Source organism: Filicampus tigris, chromosome 20 (assembly GCF_054856515.1).
Source record: "Filicampus tigris isolate MCC_2025a chromosome 20, RoL_Ftig_1.0, whole genome shotgun sequence".
NCBI classification, from domain to species: Eukaryota; Metazoa; Chordata; class Actinopteri; order Syngnathiformes; family Syngnathidae; genus Filicampus; species Filicampus tigris.
Window position 1 is genome coordinate 9,526,965 of NC_141236.1, and position 17,919 is coordinate 9,544,883.

The 17,919-nt window shown below is 43.0% G+C and overlaps 1 protein-coding gene across 14 annotated transcripts in view; it reads right to left on the reverse strand.

Moving 5' to 3' along the window:
• LOC147128220 (MAM domain-containing glycosylphosphatidylinositol anchor protein 2) overlaps positions 1-17,919 on the reverse strand; it is a 178,373-nt gene that overhangs the window by 78,269 nt on the left and 82,185 nt on the right. For 12 of the 14 annotated variants that reach the window (XR_015083825.1, XR_015083824.1, XR_015083827.1 and 9 more), the window contains 3 exons: positions 8,834-9,030; positions 6,447-6,582; positions 5,912-6,181 (listed from right to left, as the gene is read on the reverse strand). Coding sequence is in view for 1 of the 14 variants with exons in the window: in XM_086018589.1 (XP_085874715.1) it covers positions 5,912-6,181; positions 6,447-6,582; positions 8,834-9,030 (603 nt within the window). In the remaining 13 variants the exon portion in view is untranslated. The remainder of the gene's footprint in view (positions 1-5,911; positions 6,182-6,446; positions 6,583-8,833; positions 9,031-17,919) is intronic. The other 2 variants (XR_015083831.1, XR_015083829.1) reach the window with 1 other exon arrangement.

The following is a 17,919-nucleotide window of genomic DNA, read 5'->3' on the forward strand; positions in this document are numbered from 1 at the left end:
ACTCCATTCACATTCGCCAGTTTAACAATTCGCTTAGACATCCTTGCAGATGTTTCATGCAAATTTTACTCACATCTTGTTCCTCCTCATTCCAATCTCCTTTTCCGGTCATTTTATCAGAACATAAATATTGGATAGATAGTAGGCGTTCCTGTAAATCGGCAACACGCATGTAAAAGCGAGATAAGTGGACACGGCTAGAGATTTTGCCGGACCGCTCACTCTGCTGGCGCGGATTCTCACAGGCGTGAGTGTTTTCAAAAGAAAACACAACCAGGTGAAAAGTGCTCGCTCGGCAGACTTCATCGGGTGTCGACGTTATGTCTTGGGGCCCCCACCCTTTTCTGATGACTAATTCCTGGCAAAAAAGTCGCATGAATCTTTAATGAGGACTCTGCCGGAAAACAGAACTTTCCCATTTGCTGCAGAGATAAACTGTGACTCTGACAATTGTAGTACAATTTTCCACAACATCATGAATTTTTCACTGGTGTATTTTGCTCAATGCGCACACACAGGCCAAACTCGACTAACCTTATAAACCTCGCTACACCTAAATTAAGACATTAGACCACAAAGTTTAAGTACAACCTAAACGCAAAGCCAGATGAACCGATTTCATTTTTGGACACAAAGCAAATAATTCATTCATGTTCACCATGGGAGAAATTAATACAGTTTTAGTAAAAACTCTATGCTTTGCCCTTAAGACCTTTTTGTGGTGAGGGATACCTGATAAAGACAACAGAACAGTGCGGGACAAACAGGTGTCTGACTCAACTGGAACACTAATTATCATGCCACCTTAATGGTAAGACAGCTGGGCTCCGCTTCTGTCACCAAATATGATTACATCCTCCATAAAGAGCTAAGAACACAATAGGAAGAACACACGCAGGACACAACTTTAAGGTGGCGACCACATGTAAGAATCGATCTGAATTAATCATCATTAAAGACGTCAACTTGATGATGAGACATAGTGGATCCCACTTCGGTCGCCGAGTATGCTTCCATGCACCATGAAGAGCTAAAGAACACACAAGGCGCTACGTCGCGGGGCAACTTCGTGTCAGATTCCACTGGAACGCTAATTGTCATGGTGAGTCAAACTAGGTCTATTTTCAGATCCCACTTCTGTCGCCAATGTGCCTGCAGTGAGCTTGCGTGTTTTTCCTGCGCTTGCTTGTGGGAGTAATGAGGAGTGTCAAATGATCACACAAAAAGCGGGGAAAAGGCTTCGGCAGCTCATGTCACACGGCTGCAACACAACAGCACCACGGGGGAGTGGCTTGTGACACAGATACACACGCGCGCACACACACCGTCATCGTGGCTGTGGCACGCACAGCAACACAATAGCACGGCTGATGTGTACACATGCAAATGAGAGAGAACGTTCCAATGTGTTTTTCCCTCCACTGGATCTAATGAATTCCGCTGGCTTTTGTGCGAACAGGATGAATCATTATCCCTCCGACTCATTTTCTCACTCTTCGCCGTCCGTCCGTCCGTCCGTCTTCACAGCCAGCAGCCTCGTAGCTCTTCCGGGGGGAGGGGGGGGGAATATCAGCATGCCAGACCGGACCGGCCTCTTCACGGGCCAGATGGAAGTTCCTCTCACCTCCTTCCTCAAGGTTAAACTCCAAACTGGGTCGGCAGGCATCGGCCAGGTGCGCCGGCCTTTCATCTCGCCATTATCGCCCTCCGCACGCACGCTGACGCCGCGGAAAGCCAAGGCCGCTAACGGAGGCATGAAAGTCGGAATTACGGCTTTCAAGCTTCAGGCGCGCCGTTGGTGTCAAAGAGTCCACAAAAACACACACAGATGGGTGTCGGTGGTTCATGTTGAGTTGCGCCCTGGTGTTCATGAATGGAATTCTATGCAGTGATTACTCCAGAAAAGTTTTGGGCCAGGAGGAAAGAGTCCATAAAGGACAGAGAATATAGTTTGGACTCGTTTGATACTTAAAAAACAAAGATAAACTGCAATGTGTCTACTGCACATGTGGCTTACATATCTATGCATCCCTAGATAGATAGTATTTAAACAACTGCATTCAAATAAAAAAGACACAGAACACTTCACACACTGCATCTGCTCTATAGGAGGGTCAAACTTTTGTTTGCCAACAACATAGTAGAGAGGAAGAGCGTGTGTGCTTGAATGTGTCAAAAAGCATCACGGAGCTTTGTCACATTGGCAGCGTTTTTTTTTTTTTGTTTTTTTTTGTGCTTACTTTGCATACAGCGTCGCCCCGCAGCCTCTCAGCATGTTGCGCCCGCCCACCCGTCTTTGAGAAGCCCTCGACACGCACACACATGCACACACATACACAAGCAGATGGTAGCAGTCCCAGCCATACTGTCCCACCAGCCACACAGCCTTCCAGGGCCTCGGCCTCCCCAGCAGGCCGCTGGCGTCCAATCCCGCTTGCTGACTGGGTCCTTTTTGTCATTTATTTGACTTTATGAATGATGAAGTGTGCTGATATGTTTCACTTGAGACATACTATGCATTTTTTTCACAATTTACAACCCATCCCAGGTGTCTCCATAACCATTTGAGACATGCTTTCATGAAAACATCCCAAGGACCAAGAATTATAGTACGACTACGATTATATTGGTTTTGGGTACGGACTTTGTTACCGTGGCAACAAGTTTAGGTTTGAACAGGCAAGCAGGTGTTTGTCCATGAGAACAGGCAAACTCCACAACCCGATATTTGAATATATTGAATGATATTGAGTAGGGGTGGGCGATATGACGATATCAGATCGCTAAGCGGTTTAACGTGTTCACGATCTCATAAAGCCGAAAGATCGTCTACATGGCACATTCTAAACCGTTTAGCTCTATGGCGGCGCAAAGCCGCTTACGCGTATACCCGACCAACCAATCACAGCACGCACAGTGCACCGTACGTGACACTCCCTGTTTGTTTGTAGAGCGGGGAGCTATAGCGGCGGAAAGTCACCACGAAGCAGAGTTGCTCCCGAAAAGAAACTCCACATCCACAGTGTGGATTTGGTTTGGCTTTTCCTCGGAGGAGAAAGCGCAAACCAGTTATTTGCAAAGTTTGCAGGGACTCGGTTCGGACGTCAGCGCCGACAGCCAAAGCAAACGGACACATGGTAGCCAGAGGCAGCCGCTAGCTCCAAGCTAACGCAACCCACGGTAACAGTCATTTAACAAGAGCACTCCATATGAAAAACCATCAAGCAGTGTAAAGAAGTAACTGAGGCAGTGACTTATTGCCTTGCTGAAGACATGATTCCCAATAAAACAGTGGAAAATGAGGGGTTTAAAAGACTCTTCAAAGTACTAGACCTGCATTACGAGCTGTGTTTTTATGTTTACATTCACATATTTTGATAAAAATTGTCACTATTCAAATTAAAACCTGCTCAGAAAGCTTAGCTGACTTAAAATGTCATTTTTTTTCTTTTAGAGTTTTATACACATTTTAAATATGTTTAACATGAGGAAAACAGTCAGAAATGTGCAAATTAGTCTTAAAAAAAACAATGTAAAAGAAATAATCATGATAAAATCGTGATCGTGATTTTATTTTTAAAAAAACGTGATATGATATTTTTGCCAGATCGCCCACCCCTAATATTGATGAGGTATGTTTACCACTTGCTCACTAGGCTGACCTTTTTCGTCCTCCTGTGCACTAGAAAACGACCAATAAACTGTGATGAAATCAATACCTGTCGCCTTTGCACTTTTGTCTGGAAGAACATGTAAACCTCACACAGGAAGGTGGGAGAGTCGAACCTAGAGCCTCTGAACTTGCATCTGAGTCAGTCTAACTTGACATGAATAGCAATGGCAAGTACTGGTGACGCTGGAGTCGACCTGCTCTGAATGTGAGCATGGTAACTCCTCAGACAAAAAAAACAAAATAAGTTAATCTTTTGATACTTGCTAAACTGAGGTCTAGCGATTTATCACTGGAGGTTTGTTCCTGTCAGAATGTAATTTGGAGCTTGTGTTTCTTTTCAAGGCAATTTTACTTGAGAATTTCCATTTCCTAGATATCACTGTTTGTTTGTGTCTCTGTGAGTGCTTGAGCATGTGTGCATACGTGTTGTAATTTGTCATTGTGTCCTATTTGCACAGAAACTATATACATACATATATAAATACATATATATATAAATAATTATATATATTAATAATGAAGCCAAGAGTGTTTCACCCTTGAATGCACCACGCTGCTGCACGCCGAATGAAATAGAATATGTCCAGCAGTCTGAAAGGTTAAATAGCCATTAAGATGCACTAGGAAATTGCTACTCTTGTTTTTCGATAAAGCCTCACATACACACAGGGTAGCGTGGCTCAAATTACAAGTTATGTGCATGAGACAACTTGGCATTATACATGAAACATATTAATGCATGCTATTTTCTTCTTTGAAAAGAAGTCTATAATTTTATACAAATATTATATATATATATATATATATATATATATATATATATATAAATATATATTATATATATATATATATATATATATATATACACACACACACACACACACACACACACTAGGGGTGTAACAAATTTGATATGAATCGAATGAATCAAATCTAGCCGATACGTTCCACTACGATACACATCTAATCGTTTTTTTATTGGTGCGATATATCTTTGAAGGAAATTCCATATTTACAGTAATCTACTGAGAAGTACATTCATATTGTAAAATGACAATACCATATTGAATAGAATCGTAATCCAATGAATCGAACTGAATCATGCTACTTCAAAATAAACCGTCTTTGAATCGTATCGCACCCCATGGGGTCGTTAATATTTTGCTACATTATTAGCATTTTGGATTCTTTGCTCTCATGATTGTGCCTAATATAGTGGCCCACTGAGTGCCTACATGTAAGAAGGAATGGCTGAAGAAAACATTAATACAGTATTTGAGCTCAACAGTGTGCAGTAGCACATCAATAAGAATGGAATATTTACTGCAGCGATTGCCTGCAGTGACGCCCGACATCTTCAGTCTAATACAAATAAGCTGGCGGCCTCTAAAGTCGTCAGTGATATGGTGAGCAGCACAATACAGTGGAGGGGTTATCTGTCAGAAGGGGGTGCGTGGGGGGGTACGCTACCAGACGTGATTGGTGGATGATTTGATTTTCATGCCAGAGACTTTACAGCTGCATAAATAAAACGCCTTCCGCACGCGGGCTTAGTTTAGCACCACTGCGACCCCATGAAGTAATCTCGCAGATGAAAGCGGCATTCTCGGCAGGGAAAAGCACAAGTTCAGGAACATGAAAGTCAGCCAATCTGCTCAACTTGGATTTGGGAAAGTGGGAATGCAAAGAGGGTTTCCCAGAGTGTTGTTGTTTTTCTGGGGATTTCAATAATTAATGCTGGGCTTGATAGACCTTGGAGACTCTTTTTAAGTCGCCGGTCTAGGTAAAGCTACCAATATAGGAGCATAACGCACAATCATCTTACAGATGTTCTTTTTGGTTAGCGATCCAACGAATTGAGTCAATATTTAATATTCACATTCCTATAAATCTCTCCAGGACAGGACATTTATCACAAACAAGATCTTGGGTCAAGCTCAGACCTCATGGAGTTGGCTTAAGAGTTTTGCGTTTCCCTTAATTCCATCCATATTGTACAATATTTATTTTTAACCGCATGCTCATAAAAATACAGTAATAAAATAACTTTGTTGGGGCCAAAATGGATTAATTGCATTCCCATTCATTTCAATGGGAAACATTACCTTTGGTTCATTAACTAATTCACAGAAAGGATTAAATTGGTGACCCGAGGTTCCATTGCTTACTTAATATGATGTTATAAGTGAAACTTACTTGGAGGGCAGAATTAAAAGAAAAGAAAAGGTTTGCACTCACCTCGCACAACTATGGTGGTGGACTTCTTGGCCGGGTTTCCCACGTTGTTGCTAGCCACACAACTGTAGACGCCGGCCTCGTCTGAGCTGATGGCGGGCAACGTGAGCGTGCCGCCCTTCACCATGCTCCTCTGCGGCAGGCTGTCGTTGGCGGTGAGCCACGTGAGGAGCGGCGGCGGCTCGCCGCCGGTGGTGATGCACACCAGCGACACCGTCTGGCCGGGGTTCACCACGATGGGGTCCTCCACCAGCAGCTTGATGGACGGCGAGGCTGTTCAGGAAGCCAGGGCGAGAAGGTTTCAACGTGGTAAGGCTCCATGCATGCATTTGAATTTATTTTTACGTTCGGCTGTTTTGGTTGGCAACAAAGTTCAAATGGGCTTAGTTGTCAGCTCCTGTGTACGTAAACAATAGGGGCTAACGTTTCGTGACAAAGTTGACAAAAAAATGTAGTTTCTACCTTTGTTGACTAACTGCACTGTTAATTGTGACTTCATCTATAAAATGACCGCGGCGGTCTCCGACATGGGCAGTACCTGTCTTGTTGGTCAGCCGGAAGATGACGCTGCGGTCGGGAATGCCGCACACGTTCCTGACGGAGGCCACGCAGCTGTAGTTAGCGTAGTCCTGCGGCCGCAGGTTCTTCAGCTTCAAGATCTTCGTTTCTCCCTGCAGCTCGGACGACAATCACGACAGCAGTATGCAAATGTGTGCCAGGACACGGATGCAGACAAAATAAGTCACAGGGATAATTACTTATACGTGTTGAAATGAGGGAAGACGGGGAACAATATTAGGAGAGTGCTGCGGCAAATGAATGTGTCACGCGGCACCATACGGACGCCGAGATGACTCTTGAGTCCACGATGGGCCCTGCCGCTATTTTCGAAGAACACTGATGGCCTCTGCAGGGGTTCCTCTCCACTGAAGCAGCGTGCCGGGCTTGTCGGCCATTATCCCCCTGGCCCGGAAGCCTGTGATGAGGATGTGAACCTTTGATCCAGCTGACTCCGATGCTTTGGGAGCCAGGGCGGATTAAAAACAAGAGTCAGCCGCAACATGGCCGCCACCCTTTCTGAGCACACACATGCTCGAGCCAAGGCAAATAGATCTGGCTCTAGTAGTAGCAGTAATAGTAGTAGTAGCCGAGTTTTTAATTAACCTGGATTTAAAAGCAGTAGTAACGGTAGCAGTAGTGGTACAGATAATGGTAGTAGTATTAATATTGGGAGTAGTTTTAGTATGAATAGTAGTTTTAGTGTTGTATTAGCAATGGTAGTGGTTGCAGTATTAATATTGGTATTAATGGTAGTATTGGTGGTGGTAGTAGTAGTTATTGTTATTGTTACAATAATGTAGTAAAAGCAGTGCAATGCCATTTTATTTAGCCCAATGCTTAAAACTTTGGCCCATTTGGAAAGCTCAGCTGTTTGGTCTAATTTATTTGCTCAAGCAAGTTGCACCCGCAAATGACCAAGAGCCAAGAAATGTGTTAGTGATCCTGTGTGTGGACAAACACAAAATGGGCCTGGCAGAGATCGCTACAACTGAACAGAAATTTGCATTTGCCGTACATTCACTTAGCAAAACAGTACTGCGGAAATGGAGAACACCAAGAGTAAATAGTAATGCACATTATCAAAATTGGTAGTTGAGTAGGAGCATATTTTTGGCCATAAATGTACACAATCCATACTGGTGGACACCTTAGAATTAATGAGCAGGTGCAGGTTTTTCCAGGTCCAGGAACAAAACATATATGGTTCCAGACTTTCAAGTATCAAGATCATAAAAACAGAACCTCTCGGGGTACTACCCCATTTAAAAACTATTTCCAGACTGAAATCATAATGATACTACCCTTTAAAAATACCAGTCTGGAAATATGCAGCAGTGATGCATACTATCATTACTGCTGCATATACAATAGCTACACCATATGGTTTATGACTGGACTCAAAAGGCCTGATTTACTAACATTCAAAATAGCAGGCACTAAATTGTTTGTTTAACAGACAAACAAAACAATTGTGGCATCAATGTAACTAAGAGTCTTAGTGGAAGACAAACATATCACTGAGTTACAGAAACCTATCGCTCCAATTATTCCGGGGAAGCCAGAAACCACATAAAAGCCATGTTTTGTTTGATTTAACTCATCCCGAGTGTTGGATCATTCAGAGGCTCCAAAATTGCATTGCTGAATACACGATATGTCGCCATCATTTTTGTTTGTGGCATTTCAAAAATGTTTACAGGAGTGGAAAAGGGCAGTTCTCCCCGTCGCCTCTCATTTTGCCTGCGTCTCCTCGCCATGGTTAAGCACAGCAGCGCAGTTTAAACCTGCCTTTGACATCCGCAATCGGCCACCGGAATTCAGATCAGGTCGGATTACCTCATATTGATTGCTCTGTACCAACATTAAGACAACGTTTCCGCAAAATCATGTTAATCAGAAATACTAGACTTGTTACTTGGGAGCAGAGGAGATTACAGATTGTCCAAGAGATCACCCGGGAGCATGCCCAGTTTGAGGAGAGTAGAAAGTATATCCTGGCATGCTGAAGCCATACACAAGAATGTTTTTTCTTTGCATGAATTGGATCAGGCTGAATTCTACTCTGAATTAGAGTAGGATTCAAAACCTAGTCTTTGATTTGGGATTTATTACCATTGGCTAATTATCTCTGAAGACCAGATTTGAAATAGGAATATTAATTTTGTTGTGATCTCGTATGTGCGATTTACTTTGTCAGTGTCCCCTTCATTTCTGGAATTGATGTCAGTTCTTCTAATCTTCCTGAATCTTGAAGAACTCTACCCACCACTGACTGTCTTGTACAAAATCATTTTCTCTAAAAACAATCAGCTTACAAATATTTGCCGACTATGACTTTTATACACCGTGCCACATCTGTCTTACCTGCGTGAAAAAGGGCTCGTAGATCTCCACACCCTTGTCCGAGCCCTGGGTCAGCACTTCCCGGCCGCGGTGCCAGCTGTAGCGAACCGGTGGGTTGGAGTTGGCCACGCAGCGTAGGAAAACCGTCCGCTCATAGTAGAACTGCTCCTTTGCCTCCCCGATGCTCTGGTGCACCGTCACTACCGGGTCATCAAGGTCTGGGAACAAAAATGGACATAATTGTCTCAGTTGGGGAAGGGCTCGATTGAAAGCAATTGTTTTGTGAGAACGGCACAGACATGGAATTGGGGCTCAACCTGTTAATTGGCCGGCTTCTGGGCTACTGTCATGCAAAAGATGCGGGAGTTTTCCCACCCTGCTGTGCTGAACGCAAATGTTGCCGACATTTTCCCTGCTACATTTTCTGTGTGACCAGCATCAAGACGGACAGGTGGTCCACTAAGGCAACCTGTAAATTTGCTGGCTCTTTTTTCTGGGGCACTTTTATGTGTGGACAGCACGTCACAGTTTGACTTGAGGAGGCCTAGTCTACTCGTGAATTTGCTGGCTTTTTCGCGGCTTGCTGCTGGCACGGAATAGTCAGCCATTTGAGAAAGGCACTCTTGGTTGATTGAATGGATTGAAAAGGTAATCACCTTACCGAGCGGTGTCGTCGAGTCTTTTAGCATGCTAATCGGCGCCTTTTCAAAGAACCCATCTACGGGGTCATCTAGCTTCCCTTTTCAACTCCCATTTTCTACGTCACGAGTGGGGAGGCACCATAAGGGAGAGGATGAACATATGCCTCCGCCAAAGAATGCTGATTCCTGCGTTTCATTAAAGACATGTTCTGCCCCTGCAGCCCCTTAATCAAAATCTAGCAGTGGTCAATACTTCATCCAGGATCCATTACGGCATCTCAGGTAAGAGCAATTACCTTAGAAGGGGGTGGCAGAGGGGGAAAGAGGGAGGTGATGAGGGAGGCAGGGGGCGATCATGGGGGGGAGGGGGGGAGGGCGTCCTTTCGCAGGAGCTTTTAAAGTAAATACAACCATTCATTACAGAGACCTTGGCCTGCCTTCTTGCCCATCTGTTTCCTGAAGTCCATTTGCAACATAGATACACACACAGTGACAGCTCGGCTTAGAGCTACACAATAGGGATACACTTATGATGTCACGTGATCATTCCCAATACATTTACTGAAAAATAAATGGACTTCAGACATTTCCTTGAGGAACTTCACTCATAAAATTGTATCTGACTAATTGTTACTTTGGATGGATATCACCTGTTGCTTTGACATGTGTATTTTATCCCAGAATAGGTAACAAATACCCATAGACATTATGCGTGGATTTAATTCTAGTCAAACCCACAGTTGACTAATAAGTTAACTGTTGTATTGTATTGTATTGTATTGCATTGTTTGCTGTTTAGGTGTTGCCCATCTCTCTCTGGAACCTGCTCATTTAGACAAATTTCTTCCCAGAATTGTACTAAAGTGATTGATTTTCACCAAAACGGCCAAATTCCTGTTCAATTTTGGGCATATGCCCCTGAGACTTTTGAGCCTGCTGTGTTGGTTGAACTGTCCATCCACTTTCAAAAGCTCGGTGAAATTGGTGTCAGGGGGCCTTCAAGATGCCTGATAACTCACCAAATTTTGTTACCATATTTGTCATGGTGAAGATGTTTGTGTTCTAGAGATCCCCAACATAACCACTGCGTTAAAACTTTTTTTTGGCCTATTTTTTAATACCATGCAGATCATGGTGTTAAAATTTGATGATCATTCGAAAGACTCTCCATGACAAAGTGGTTCCAAGGGTTGCTAGAAAGCTAAAAATAAAATGAGCTTAACCTGTGGGCCTGTGAAGCCCTTTGAGACTCTTTTGTAATTACGGGCTACTATCAAAATAAACATGATTTGACTAATGTAGGCCGAGCATTGCTTTAAATTAGATGTGGGGTTTTTTACCCACCCAGAATGGGTCAACAACACAATTTTGGGTCCCGACCCGCCAGTTAAGAATCGTTGCATAACATAACTGTCTATGATAGTGTATTCCTTATTTTCATGTGTATGTTTACCAGTTGGCCCGGAGCAAAGTAAGCAGGGCTAAAGATGAAGTGGATGCTTGCAGTGAGGAGGAGAGAGAGCGAGATAAATATTGAAATATGGAAATGTTTGCGGCGGATTAAAAAGTTGATGAGTTTCAAACAAAATTCCACCCCCCTGAACTGCCATGGAAGAATGCTGCTGCATGAGTGCAATTAGCTGCTAAAGTCACGCCTGGATGGCCTGAAATCCTGGAGAATAAGGGAAAGTGTCCACGTCGCTTTTAATGGTACTCACGTACCTATGAAGAAAAAAAATAAGCCTTTCATTTTTTTTTTTTTTTTGCTTTACGGGCCTACGAAAACATTTGTCGGACAAATAGGCAGACAGGTTGGGATGAAGGACTCAAGAAAGGTGCTTCATTATCACTTCAAAACTTCCTTTCATGTACTGCGTACACCAGCACATAAGCACCACACCAACAGCAGACCTTTTTCTTCTTCTTTTCTCTTTGTAGCCTCTTGGGTGTTCTTCTAACGCAATATTTCTCCTCTTTTTTTCTTACTTTGAAGTCGCGCTTTTTCTTGTCTGATCCGCTGAGATGAATCAGAATAGAAAACACAAATCGGACGCTGTCAATCTCTCGCATTCCGTGACAGAGGGGTAATATAATTGTATGGCGATAATTGATGAATTGCGAACGTCCACGCTACATCATGATAACTATGGCAACAGAATATCTGTGAAAGCATGAAGGTTTACTCATCGGCACGTACTTGGTCGTCAGACAGCCACAGTACCAGTAGAGATGTACATACTTAACATACATAAATTTAACAACCGTAGTAATCTGATTTTAAAGGGTAACCCTAAATGGCCAACATAGCTAAACGATTACGTGCTTATTAAGTTTTGGGATCAATCAACGCTACATCACAATAGCTTTGATAGAGCGACACGATATCATCATTCAGTCACAGTGTCAAAAAGTATAGTGAGATGGGAGGCCGTAATATTGTCATTGTGTTTTGTTCTTGAATAAAGGTCAGATCAGTTGATATCGTCAGTGCTTACCAATCACAATATATGTTAGCAATAACCCAATTCATCTGATTTCAAAGCACACTTGAGCCAAGGCAGGCCGAGACATCTAAGGCTGTCGATAAAATCCCCCAAAAAATAGAGGACAGCGAGTAGGGTTCTGATTGAATATACATTGGAGTACAGCTCACTTCTTAATCTCCAAATAAATGACTCTATGAAACAAGTGACATGAAAAATATACATGTCATAGTCTTGCAGCAAGTGCAAACCTGATTAGAATCTTGCAGATGTGCTCTTTGTATTTTCGCTTTTTTGTTCACGACATTGCCAGATTAAATATGGTGAAACTTCCGAAATGATGCAGTACGATAAGTCTTCTCGTGGAGTTCTGTTGCTGAATATCATAAAATACTTTCAATTCACAGTCGTATTCAAGGTTTCATACATTTGCTGATCCAATAACACAGTGAAGGACTTGAGCCTCTGGCAGCAGTGCAAGAAAAACACTTTCCAGATACTGTAAATAGGAAGAGCACGCAAGAGTGCACTCTGCTCAATGGTCCACTCTGCTACTCTTTAATGAATGCGCCTCCAGTCTAGACTAAATGACACATGCTGATGCACAGCACAGACCGACTAAAGATGACAAAAGATGACAAACGGCATCGGAGCGACTGGTGCATCATGCATAGAGAATCACACGGCTTCAATCTCAAATGTGATTCGCCGGCCACCTGTGTGTTGCGTGCGTGTGCGCTCTAATGCATTACCAACACGCTGGTCAAGAGGCTAATAAGCACTATTAGTGATCTATAACTTCCACTGGCGTGCTGTGATGGAACACATGAATCCAAGAAGGTCATTTTCCATCTGGCCAACGCTGACCTCTATCTCCGCAATAACCCGCTCCTACCGCTCGCCACGTCTACCTGCGGATGGATGTGTTTTGTATCAGAGCGATGGCCCCCGCTCTGATGATGACGCCGCCACCTGTGTAACCGAGATATCTGGCAACGTGCCTCTCCGAGGGGAGATGAGGAGTGGTGGGTAGAGCCGGCTCGGTCAGATCTCAAAATATGGCGGCAGCACAAACATATCAGCGTCAACAGAATGATGCAGCAAGTAGCTTACAAATGGGCATTTGCCTTTGTATGTTCTGTCATTGTTTGTCTACTTTGCTGCGGTTGTGGCCATTGCTAGTGCAGGTGTTCACATTGCTGGCTGTTGTGTGGTCGATTCCCGTCAGTCAAGGTTGGATAGGCCATGTTTAAATCAGTTAATCAATAAAACTGACCGACCCCCCAAAAAAAAGAAAACATCGGCATGGTCTCATGGCTGTGTACCAAGTGCAAACCTCATTAAGACACGCAAGAGAAGAGCTCAAATCTTAAACTACAATAAAATGAGTAATTTGTTCAAATGTACGACAAACCATAATAGACATGGGCACACTCCCATGACAATGCAGCAGGTGCAAAACTAAATAGATGCATCACATTAAAGCTCATATGTTAGTCGCCAAAGAATTACTTCATAAAATGTACGATCAACAAAAAATAAGATATTGGCATGTTCTCGCAGCCATTCAGCACGTGCAATCAAATGAAAATATCAATAGCTACATTTTGGGTCAAATGAATAACCCAAATCCCTATTTGACGTATACTGTTGTTTTTTTTACCCAACTGTTAATAGAGCATGGTCTCAAAGCCATGCAGCAAGGCAAACCTGAATAGCCTTAAGAGTACAGTTCACATCCGAGTCAATATAATGCTTAAACCTCATAAAGATAGACGCCTCATTCATAAAAATTCCTGGTTCAAATGAACACATTAACACCCACAGCCAATTATTTGCGGAAACGCAGCAACCAAAGCGTCGCTTCCTACGCTTTGAACAGCAGCGTGCGCATCAACAGTTAGCGTCACGATCGGCCGGTAAATGTGCTTTTATTCCATTAGCGTGCATAATCAAGTAGATTATGTTGACCAACAAAAGGCGGCGAGCTTTTAATGCGCTTTTAATTGGTCCAGACTTAATGGCTCGTAACTGCACGAATGTGTATTACCGCTACACTACGAAGCAAGTTACGATGCAGTGTAGCGCGCATGACTAGCTTGTAATTATTCATCAGGCAAAGGCCTCGAGGGAGCTGAAGCCTTTCCCAACTGCCTTTGGGGTGAAATGCTGGGCGCAACCTGGACTGGTCACCGGTAAATCATAAATTGTATGGACAAGCATTCACACTCATATTCATACCTGGACAGGTTACAATCTTCCATAAAGCTAACGTGTATGTTTTGGGAATATGTGAGGAAGCTGTAGTACACAAGAACCCCACTCAAGCATGAGGAGAACATAAAATCCACACAGGAAGGCTGGGCCAGAGATTCAAACCCAGAACCTCTCGAGTGTGAGGCAGACAAGCTTACCATAAATATAACACCTTAAAAAAAATAATTCGCATTTGGCTTCACATTCCTCACTTGATGACACTTTTTTCCCCAACTGTGCTACCTGTGGAGACTGCGTGTGAATAATCGTGTGCATATGCCTGTACGTGTGTGCGTGACAAACAGAGGGGGGGCAGACTTCGGCAACCTCTCTATTCCGCCCATTGATGGAGATGAGGGAATAATTAGGCCCTCATCTGTTACGCAAACATGTATGTGTGTTTGTGTTTGTGTGTTGGGTGTAAAGAATCTTGTGTTCATCCACTCAGTTTGCATCTGTCTCTCCCCATCTCTACTCAAATGCATCTACACAGGAAAACAAACACGACACGATGACAACAACACAAAGAATAAAAAAAAAGGAAATTCAAAAAATCCAGTGATACAGCAAAGGTATCATAAATGGCTTTGTCCATATTTTGATGCCTTTCTGTTGAAAATGTTGGGATATGTTGTGCTTGCAGTAGCAACAAGAGGGAGTACTACAAGCCCCTGAATGTAAAGCAGTTTTCAGCCAATCAGAAGCCAGAAGAGTCATTTCCAGAACACCAATATACACTACGACGAAATGAACAAAACTTAAAAAAGTTATGGAACATCCAAATATGAAAAATGCATGAGAATTAAACAATAAACTCTTATCATATTCATATAGATCAATGGAATGAGGATAAAACGAGACTAAACCAGATTAAAAGAAGTAATGTAAAAACCCCTTAACGAAGCAGAATATTTGTTTAAACTATTCATTCTTTGAGGAACACAAGTATGGATAAGAAGGAAAAGTCAGCAAGCAATTTGTAGTCTTTCCAGGCCAAACAAAATGCTAATAAAACAAATGGAGGGCAAAAGCCCAATGAACAAAATTCAGAATGCCGCAGTTAATCTCATTAGCATATCGGACACAAACACAGTCAATTATAAAAGAGGAGGTGAGGTCGAGAATATCCTTTGATAAGTCCTTGAGAGACTAATGGGCGGTCGTGAAGTGGTGTTACCTCCATTAAGCAAACATTTCCATAATGTACGTGTAATGCGCTGATCCGTTGTGCGATGGCATCTCGACGAGGCTCGGATCACTCCTCTGCGCCGTTGCATTTATCACGCCGCCCTCATTTACATCCAAAAGCACTTAAGAGAAGCTTGGCACGCATCTTCATCTACATATATCAGGAGACTTGGAAGGTGCGGCTTGGCAGGCCTGTCAAAAATCTGGATTCCTCCAAAAGGTTTCAAAAGTACGACGGGATAGTGTCTGCAAAGACATCTGTACGTTTTTGGGCACGACATTTTTGGGTCTCTCTACTCCTGACAGATGACGTTCCTATCAAATGTCATGTTGCCAAGTGAAACCGGCTTTGTATGAGCTTCCAATTATTTTCACGTTAAACTCTACCTATTATTAGTTTGGATGTTTTATGGCAAATTTTGCTGGATACTCCGCCCACATCCTTCAAAATTGAATGTCATCCATCTGTCAGGTTTTCTCAGGTTGCAATTTGGTCGCAATTGGGACAATAAAGTCATTTTTGTCTCTGAAGGACCCCGGCAAGTGTCAGAAATGAGCAAAAAGAACCTAAAGTGGCTGACTCAAAACATAAAGGCTGACTTTCTGGTCATTTTACAGCATGAGTCCTTCAGACTTTTTTTGTGAGGTGAATTACGATGGACACGTCAAACAAAATTTATGATGCTGAGCGAAACCGGGTTTGGGAGCTGAATTTTTATATTCTCGAATGCAGCGCCCACGCCAAGTCGCCGTGTAGTTGACGGCGGACGAGCTTTAGAGGAAGTTGTAGCGTTGGAAGTGGATAAAGCGACGCTTGAATAAACATCTTCAGCGAGCTCCTCCGTGAACTCCACTGATGGAAGGCAAACACACACCAGCTGACACACTTGTTTTATTTGGCCTGGCGTGTATGTGTGTGTGAGGTGTGTTCATGCACAAGTGTCTTCTTGAACAAGATGGACAGCCACTATAATAGTTTCCTCGCTTCCGTGAACACAAATGAATAACAATACTAATAAAATGGACTTGGTCTTGTGAAAATTCTAGCAGGTGATAATTATCTGGGTTTTTTTGTTTGTTTGTTTTTGTACTTTCTTTTTGCAACGACATGCAAAATAAATTCCCCAGAGAATAAGATGAATGCTGCTGTCACCCTAAAAGATAATAATTATCTTGATTTGGTGCATCGCAGATACAAAGCAGACTGTTATTTGTTTTGTTTCATTTTTTATACGATAAAAGTGAATTTCTTTCCGAAGGTGACATTGATGGATCGTCAACTTTACATCCTTCATATTCACTTCAGCGATAACAAGATGTAAAATGAATCACTTGTGGTGCCGACAAAATTGTTAAAGAATAAACTTTGTTCAATTGTAAGTTTGCTAAAGTCATAATGAAATTTAATGTGAGTTTTGTGTCATTTGTTTCAAAATAATAGTCCCTTTGAATTAAATTTGAGATCCTTATAAACTTGTGGAAAATCATACATTTAAAAAATGTAAAAATTGACACTCCTAAATTGTACCCCCCCCCCCCCAAAAAAAAATGATGAGCATCGCAAAATAGTAGCAGTAGCATTCATTCAATAATATAATTCACCATACTGTATATAGATGTGAATTTATCAGACCCAACATGTATATAAAATCCGATAGCACTTTCACAAGAAATTGAGCGCCAACCAAAGAAAACTTGACCGGCCACCCATTTTTGGGCCCCGACCATCAGTTTAAGAACCCCTGAGTACTAAGCGTGTGTGCACTGAGCATATTCACTCCTCATTTGGATTAGTTCTGTATGACTTAACAAACCGCTTTGCCTTCGCATTGTTTTCCACTAAGACGGCGGAATTATGCGGCATTGCGCTAAATATGACAGCCGCGACTTCGCCAGCGTCCGTTAACCTCCCTGAGCCCTCGCTGCCAATAAAACAGATCAAGTGGATTAAACGCACCGACAAACTAACTTCCAAAATCATCGCCGTCTTTTAAAAAGTGTTTGCTTTTTGACTGGATCTCCTTCGGGGACTCGCGTCCGCCGCCGCAAATCTCTTTTAGCTATAGTGGTCAATGAGCTCCCTGAGCCTGAAATGAGCTCGCTGCCCCCGCACAACTCTTAAGCCCTCTTCAATCAGCCAAACATTAGCCGCTGCGGCAAAATGCACGCCGGACAAAATTAAAGGAAAACGGACCAAACGAGCCCCTGGTAGGGAGAGGGGGAAAAAAAACAGGAGCTCCATAAGCTCAGGATCGATCCGTTTAAGAGTTTGTGCCAGTTTGTTTTATTAACTTTGCTCAGGACCGTCCCCCATGGAGCGCAAACAACAGAGGTGTCAGCAGGTAGAAAATGCACTTTGTTGGACTAAATGTGTTAGCGCGGAGTTGGCGGCAGAGCAATCATGGGCTCCCGTGGGCCGCCGGCTTCGGTTATCAGCGTAAATGATGGCTTCCCGTGTCATCGCGCCTCTATCTGCCATCCATCTCGCCGTCGAAATGTCCTTTGATTCCATTGATGGTGAGTCACGCCTTTATGAAGC